Consider the following 8,269-nt stretch of genomic DNA (forward strand, 5'->3'; position numbering starts at 1 on the left):
GAATACAGCAGGTCATTGAGAGCAGAGCTGATTGCCTCCACTGCACTTAGAGACTCCAGTTAGAAAAACACAGAAGAAACCTCAAAGCAGTACATAAAATTATACAGGACACAGGCAGAGAGGGTTAAGGTGTTAACCCTTCACCATGATTAGCAGCAAAATGTTCAAATGTTAATTTAGACACCAGAGCTGAAGGGCTTGCACTTTTTTGCCTACTGAAGCTTTTGAAGCAAACAGGCATTTTTGCAGCAAACAGAATTACAAGAGGCTATTAAACACTGGCAATAAACTATCCCTGAATCTATGCAGGGGTCTGAAGCGTCGGTTAGTAAACTGTAAAATTTCTTTCATTCTCAGATGGCTCTTTGTAGTTTGCTGCATATTTTCCATGTGGAAGTGATGGCAAACACAAGATTAGTGATGTGTGCAAATTTTTAATTTATCCTTAGAAATTTTAACTGTACCTGCCTCAAAATAAACAGTCCTCTCTTTAATTTCTTAGAGAGAAGAATGCATTTCAAAAAAGATAGCCAGTCTGGTCTCTGTTTTCCTGTTGCATGTGTCTTTGTGTGAGCGCATGTGCGCGTACGTGCATGTCTAGGAGTGCTACAGCAGGTGTTACTCAAGGATGTATTGACGCTGAAATTCCTGTTTATTCTCAAAGCAGTCATTGTGCATCAGGTTCATTTATCATCTGACAACAAGGATGGTCTCCTCTAAATCAACCTGCAGGCACAATTGTGTGGGCTCTAAGATGAATTCAGTAATAACCACCGGCCACAGCCTGGTCTGGCACACCCCAGTTTCAGCCACAGGCATATTATGTACATTTCATCCAAAGCAAACAGGTAAAAATTAATGCTTAAGTCATCTCCTAGCGCTGCCATGTGACACAGATGATAATACAAATACTTCACATTGTAAAATGAAATTTAATATTATGTCCTTTAATAATGCTGTCCTTTTATAATGGAACTATTAATAATGAGCATCACCTTACTTTTATTAATTCTAGAGTTATAACAGCTACACCAGTGACATTAAATCATCTTAAATATGTAACCAAAAAATCACCTCTGAGAACCACTGAAATTTTGAGCTGTGCCAAGGTCCCAGCACTTCAGAATCCTGCGTTCCTTTGTCTGTCCTTAGTCCCTCTGTCCGTGACAGCATTTATAGTGTGTGGTCACATGTTGAGGAAACTTGGATGGTATAAAGGCCCAAGAATAACTATAAATGAAGCAAAAATGAGCACCCTGGAGTAGCAACAATAAGAAAAGCAGAAAGCTTTTGGAAAGCAGTGCATTTTATTCCCACATCTCATTCTACCATCTTCCGCTGATGCTATTAAAATACCTCAGCACGAGGCAGTATTTTCATTTTATTGTGTGACAGTGTCTGTTACTGAAAAACTGGATTGCATTTGCCAAATTCCCATTTTAATTTAGGGAATTTACAGGTAAAAACAGAATACAATATAATCACATTTCGACTATACATGCAAATGTACAACATTGTAACAGCAGCTTTTTTAATTGTCAAAACTGTTTGAATTTCCACAGATTTCTACTAATAATTTAACAACAGTAAGTGGCAAAACATTTAACCTCCCCACAGGAAAAAGTCCTGAAACAAGAGTCCAGTGGGAGAGCTTCCAACAGCACATGTCAAACATGGTGTGTGCGCTACGGGAGCTAAGACCGTCATCCAGGTGGTAAGAAAATCCACATTTTTTGTGGACAGAAAACACTGAGTACAGTGAGGACAGACCAGAATTGAGGGTTTCTCTTCAGCACTCTGTATGATTACAATGCAGTTCAATATCGCAATGAGTTCAGTAACACACCAACTATAAGTAATAGGCACAAACTTCTTTAGTCTAGGATGCATTTGAAAAACTAACAAAAGCCCTATTATATTAGCCTCAAAACAATAAATAATACTTTCATTGAAAGGTCCCATATGGACCTCGAACAGAAGGTAAACGTATTTTGGCTAACAGCCAGTACCTCTTAAACACAAGCTATACATAACATGTGATGTACAGAGCTCTGTGCCCTGTCCCCCAGCTCAGCAGCTACAGACTTTTAGCATAAATGTCCTTTTAGCCATCTCTTACAAAATTCATGGGTGATGCCAGGTCAGCCAACTTCTGCAATCATTCTGAAAACACACTGCCACAGCACCTGATGTTTCTGCCTGCATTTATTGACAAGAACCTAAAGCTCCCCCAGAGAGCAGTTTTGCAAATATTCGCTGCTGGGCAAATTGCTCACTTCAGACTGAACACGCTGTGAGGCTAATGCTGCCTGCTCAGCTGGAGAGAGCACTGGGCCAGGCACTGGTTAATTAGGGCTGTGGGAATAACTGATTTTCAGTTCAGTGGCTTAATAGATAATAATAAATAATTATTAATAACAACAATAACAATATTAAAAACAACAACAACAAACTTGGTTCATTTTTTCAGAAAATGGTAACAACTTGTTTCATTCTGTTGTCACAGTGGCCTCAATGGCTGCAGCACCCTTTTGGGGTGAGAAGTACTCACAGTCAAATATTTTCTATCTCTAGTCCGAGCAAAGGTTCCACCCAAGTACTCCCACCTACCAAATGGGTATCTTCAGGTGAAGAAACACTCAAACATCTGTTTCCACAGTCTTTTCAGTTAAACAGATGTGGGACAAAACACTAGCATATTCAGCAGAGGCGAGCTTGCTGGAGTGCCTGCTTTCCACTTCCCACACAAGCGCTTGAGTTCCCGAGGGGAAAGACAGCTCTACCCCTCACAGCCCATGGGGACAGGGACAGTCTGAGCACAGGGGAGCTGCTTCTGCCAAAGCCATGGGTGTCCCCATGCCGAACACACCAAGCATCCCGCTCCCCAAGCACTTGGCCGTAGGATCTGCCGGAGCACTGGGCAGCTCCTGCTGCCTGCCTGCACTTTGTTCCACTGGACAGCACAGCACAGGGACAGCGAGGGCAGATATGCACAAAGCCATGTATCACCATGTGGCCAGGATACAGCACAACTGTCCTGCAAAAGCACCCTGGGAACTTCAGAGTTTGTGTCCCCAGCTCTGCTCTCAGCCTCTGCTTATGACAGAATGAATGGAAGGACACCTGCGTTCTAGTCCAGGCTCCGATTCATCCGACTTTAGGGTACAAATAAATAAGGAGGGATAACACAAGGCACACACTTTCTCCCCAAATCCAATCAGTACATACCAACATTTCCAAACTCTTTTATTTGAGTCAAGCTAATATTCCAAATGCTACGCATAGTTAAAGCTCATAGACAAACATCCTTCTTTTGCCAGTCAAAGCTTCCCAGAAGCTCAGATCTGGTTCTGCTTTCATGTACACCACCACAAGACTAAAGGACTTCTACTGAAGACACAAAGCCCCCAAGGTAAACCAGGTCCAAGGCTTGGCCTGGAGGGCTTCAATTCATCAGAGAAGAGAGTGATTTCACACCAATATAACTGAAGTGGCACAACCTCTAGCTCTGTTGCAATTGTATTGACACAGAGGAGCACAAAAGAGCACAGTTAATACGAGTTTATATTGTAGGAATTGGTTACTAGAGTACCTATAATTGGATGGATACAGATACAGAAGCACACTGACAGAGCCTCCAAATGTGTTAAAATCACTAGGCTCCAGACACAATCTAAAGTATAGGCCACTGCTGTGTCACTGGTACTGCCAAGTATCCAAATGGCACTGATATCCCTCATATTCCCAGCTGCCGGGCAAGAACCCCATGACTTCCCCTTACCCAGATCTCTCTGTGTCTGCAGCGGAGTGTCAGCACCTTAGCTGAGGTGGGTCTAAAGTGACATACTGAAAGCAGCTGAAAGCAAGCCCAAAGCATGAGCAAACTATGACCTTTTGCTTTTTGACAATGAGGTAAAATCATCCTGAATGATTTGGATTTGTAAGCATTGATGTGGAAATGTATGCTCTGCCTTCCCCCTGTACAGAAAACTAGGTTTCTGTCCTCAAACAATAGGTTTTCAAATCTGCTTTTTAAGGGTTTGGTAGCTCTTCATTTTCTATCAAATAATCCTTCTTTATATAATTAGCACCCCTCACCAACCTCCATACTCCAAGATAGGCTTCTTTCAGCGAGCTTCTGTTCACTTCTTGTGTGATGGTGGACTTTCCCTGAACCACAAGTGCCTTGGCTGATTTCTCAGTGATGTCCTTCTCTTCCTCTCCACTCTGTCTCTGCCCTGTGGATGGTCCTTCCACCGCTGCTTCCTCAGCCCCCTTCCCCTGCGAAATTGTCTCCATGGCAAACAGAGCTTGGTCTCCAGCCTGCCTTTTCCCCTCCTCTTCTCTAGCTTCTTTCTCCAGGTCCTCATAGTTGCTCTGCCGCCTGGTCTCAATGTACTTGGCCACGCAGTAAATGACAGACCCCAAGGTGTTGACCACAACACCAGCTATAAATAACTTTGTGGGCTCCACATCATTGAATGCCACCATGCCTACGGTGATGGTGGCTATGCTCTTCACCACCCCTACAAAGCTGGTGGTCACGGCCGAGTTAATGTAAGTGCAGTGAAGGGTGGTAAAGTTCATGGCACAGCTAATCAGGACACAAGCAATAAAGATGCATACCATGGCAGGGTCCTTCCAGCCCGGGAAGGACCAGACGTTGATGGAATCCATGCTGGCAAAGGAGCAGATGATGAGGAAAGGGGTGGCCGAAACAGCGATGGCGTACTGAGCTGTCAGGGGTCCATATTCACTGTCTACACTGGTTTTCTGAATGAGCACCAGGTAGGCAGCGTGTATCAGCACGGCCAGCACGCCTGTCACATAGCCCATGGCATCCCCGGTCAGGTCACCGGCTCCTGTCACGAGAGTCACAGAGAGAAATAAGCATAGGTGTTGCACAGGAGACAGAAGGAGAGCACCATTTTGGACTGGAGGGATATTTAGGAAATAGGCATCGTTTCACTTTCCATAACCCCTAGGATTTGTCATGCTTGTCCAAGTCCTGCCTCCCAACAAATCTCTTATGCAGTTTTTAAAGCTGCAAACATATTGAGTGTTTTTCATACCCCCTCTCAATCCCACAGCCCAAAACAGATTGCCTTCTCCCTTTTGTGAAGACACTGTGGAAGATTTGTAGCTGAAAGCAGTCACACACACATACACCGAGCAACCCTGAGCATCCTCTTGCCAGCACACACACATGCCAGCTCTGGCTGGCTGGGCTGCCTGCCCTCCAACCCACTGGTCATTCTGCACGCTCTAGCCATAGAGCCCTACGGGATCCTTGAAGGAACAGACTCCCCCCGCCCCGAGCCCCTGTCAGTCTCTTTCCAGATTAAATTACACACTCTGCATGTGCTCTGCTGTCTGAGGCAGCCCCCAGCTCAGGAGTCCTGTCAGGCCACAAAGTGCCAGCTTTGCCCCCCACCCCACCTACACCTCGGCTGGAAAGCAATACGGGTCCTCCTGGCCCCAGAGGGCTGTAGCTGACCCCTAAGCTTGCACCTGCCCTTGTAAGATCCCACTTGCCCCAGCAAGGCAGGAGTTGTCCCCTGGGCTTGCAGCTGCTCTCAGAACATTACATCTACCCCTGTAGATTCACCCACCCGCCATAAGACAGCACTTCCCTCCTTAAGGTTGCACCTTCCCTAGTAGGGTTGCAATAGGGTTGCAGCTACTCCTACACGGGCCCGCATAAGGATGCACCCACCGTGCCGCTCAGAGCGGGGCTGTATCCACCCCTGCAAGGCTGCACCTACCCGCCCGTGAGGCTGCATCTGACTCCGCGGGGCCGCAGCTGTCCCCCAGTACTGCACGTCCCCCGTACCCTCGCGTCTTTCTCCCCGGGCTGGCTCTGCCCTCCCGGTTCGGCGCCCGAAGCCCGGAGGGAGCGGCTACCGCTGCGGCCGCCCGTCCCGTCCGGTCCGGTCCCGTCCGGTCCCGTCCCGCCCCGCGCCCTCGGTGCGGTCGCAGTCGCTCTCACCGGCCAGCGCGGCGCCGCAGGTGGTGATGAGGACGGCGACGAGGACGCCGGGCGAAGGCATGCCGTCGCGGAGCACCAGGGCGCCGGTGACCAGGGTGACGAGGGGCAGGCAGCGCTTGAAGACCACATACATGGGGAGGCTGAGGCCGCGCAGCGACCAGAGGGTGAGGGTGGACTGCAGAGTGGCCAGGGCGGCCACGGCGGCGAAGGGGCGCGCCAGGCGGGGCCCGAAGGGCGGCAGCGCCGCCAGCCCCCGCCGCCGCAGCGCCTCCAGCCCCAGCGCCGCCGCCGCGCTGCTGAGGCACTGCAGCAGCGTCAGGAAGGCGAAGTGGTAGCGGGCCAGCAGGAACTTCAGCAGGATGTTCAGCGAGCCCGAGCACAGCCCGTGCGCCACTGCCACCGCGACGCCCCGCGCCCGGCCCCGCCACCGGAGCATCCTGCCCGCGCCCGGCCCCGCCGCCGGGCCCCCGGCTCTGCCGCCCGCCCGGCCACCCGCCGCGGCGGCGGCGGCGCGGGGGGACGGGGACGAGCGATGGCAGGGGGCGGGAGGAGGCAGGACGCGCTCCCGGCAGGGCGGCCGCCGCCCCCGACGTGTCCCCCCCCGCGCCGCCCCTAGCGTGTGTCCCCTCCTATCCGCGTCCCCTCCCCGCCCCCGGTGTGTCCCCACGCCATCCCCAGTGTGTGTGCGTCGCCGCTGTCGGTGTCCCCCATCCGGCCGCCCCCGCCCCCGTGTTTCCAGGTTCGTCCCGCGGGGTCCCCCGGAGCACGCCCGGCTCTGCGGGGATGGGAAGCCCCCCGCTGTCCGCAAGCCCTCCCGACCCCGCTCGGGTGCAGGAGGACGGGCAGCGGGAGCGGGCACTGAGGTGCTTTCTGTGCCGGGGAAAGCCGCGGGGCTCCCGCAGCTCTGCAGCCGAGCGCCACCGGCCCGAAAATAATGTGGAAGAGCCGCGGGAAGCCCCACGTCTCCCGGAGCGGGGAGATTAGTGCAGGTCCACGCATTCCCAAGCAGAGAATACCGCTTCTCCTACTCCCCAAAAGTATACGGCCTCCCGGGAGAAAGCATCTGTCGAGCCTGCCGGCAGCGTCCCTTTCACTGCCCCCCTGCTTCCTCGGCTTATCCGAGGGAGCGCCTTCTCGGGCTGCGAACGGCAGAGACGGGGACCGCTGCTACGAAAAGCAGGGAGAACCGGGTTCTAGCAGATGGAATTGCCTTGAGAAGTCACCAAAAACTGGTAGCCACACAGCTTTCAAAAATGATGTTTTAAAGCCTGGTAAAGCTTAATTAAGCTGATCGCTTCTCTCGACTTTACAGATGAAAGTTTTAACAGGAGATGGCAATAGACCATATCGACTCTAAGGAAAAGGCAAAGCAAAAGCAGTTCTCTCGGGCAGCCAGTCCCCTCCACCACTTTCCTGCAGTGTCAGGCATCACAAGGGAAGGAAAAACTGTACTTTTATTCAGAGCTGCCTTATAATCATCCATCGATTTCTCTTATCAGGACAGGCAGGTTAAAGGAGACAGGACAAGGTTTATAAAATGAAACGAGGTACGCATTGAGCGTCTGAAGATGAAAACTGGTAATGCAGGAAAAGAAACCACAGGTACTGGAGCCCAAGCCTGGTTTCAGAACCCACTGGAGAAATGTGCCAATACATTTACATCAGCCGCTATTTGGACTCACCCCAAGCCCACATGCAATGCAATTTAAAGAAAAGTGTGGAACCCCTTGACAGTGTTTGAACATGGGATAAAAACAACTCCTTCTGCCAGGTAGGTGCAGGTGGAAAAAAACCAGACTGTGCTTTCTGGAAATACTGTAGCAATTTGGACTATACCTGAGTGTATCCTCTGGCAGAAACAATTTTGTCACCTCACCAGTGAAATTATCACTAGGGAAGCGAGTCTCTGACATTGCAGAGTATCAGGCTAAAAAACTGTTTTGGGGGCTAAATATTTCCTTGAAACACCAAAACAGATGTATCAGAAACAAACATTTTAATAGACTATTTCATTTGTAAGGACTGTAAAATGATCACCCTAGTCCAAATGCCTGACCAATTCAGGGCTGAGCAGAAATTAAATCATGTTGTTAAGGGCATTCTCCAAATCCCTCTTAAACAGTGACAAGCTTGGGACATCGACCACCTCTCTAGGAAGCCTGTTTGTGTTTGAATGCCTGCTGAGTAAAGAAATGCTTCTGAATGTCCAGTCTAAACCTCCTCTGGTGCATCTTTGAACCATTCCCACACATCACTTGAGTCCCAAGGGGAAGTAATCAG

The 8,269-nt window shown here is 50.0% G+C and overlaps 1 protein-coding gene across 1 annotated transcript; it reads right to left on the minus strand.

Annotated features, from left to right (window-relative positions):
* Positions 1-980: 980 nt before the first annotated feature.
* SLC35D3 (solute carrier family 35 member D3) lies at positions 981-6,504 on the minus strand. The gene is made up of 2 exons (XM_038134065.1): positions 5,990-6,504; positions 981-4,862 (listed from the first exon to the last, which is right to left on the minus strand). The coding sequence occupies exons 1-2, from the start codon at positions 6,423-6,425 to the stop codon at positions 4,033-4,035; spliced, it is 1,266 nt and encodes a 421-aa protein (XP_037989993.1). The 5' UTR covers positions 6,426-6,504; the 3' UTR covers positions 981-4,032.
* Between the last annotated feature and the right edge of the window lie 1,765 nt (positions 6,505-8,269).

Source organism: Motacilla alba, chromosome 3 (genome assembly GCF_015832195.1).
Source record: "Motacilla alba alba isolate MOTALB_02 chromosome 3, Motacilla_alba_V1.0_pri, whole genome shotgun sequence".
NCBI lineage: Eukaryota > Metazoa > Chordata > Aves > Passeriformes > Motacillidae > Motacilla > Motacilla alba.

What these genes read in the sequence shown, in the direction of transcription:
- SLC35D3 (XM_038134065.1), bottom strand. Translation starts at nt 6,425, where the DNA reads ATGCTCCGGTGGCGGGGCCGGGCGCGGGGCGTCGCGGTGGCAGTGGCG. An exon ending in CTGCGGCGCCGCGCTGGCCG is followed by an intron (nt 4,863 to 5,989) that starts GTGAGAGCGACT and finishes CTCTCGTGACAG; the next exon opens with GAGCCGGTGACCTGACCGGG.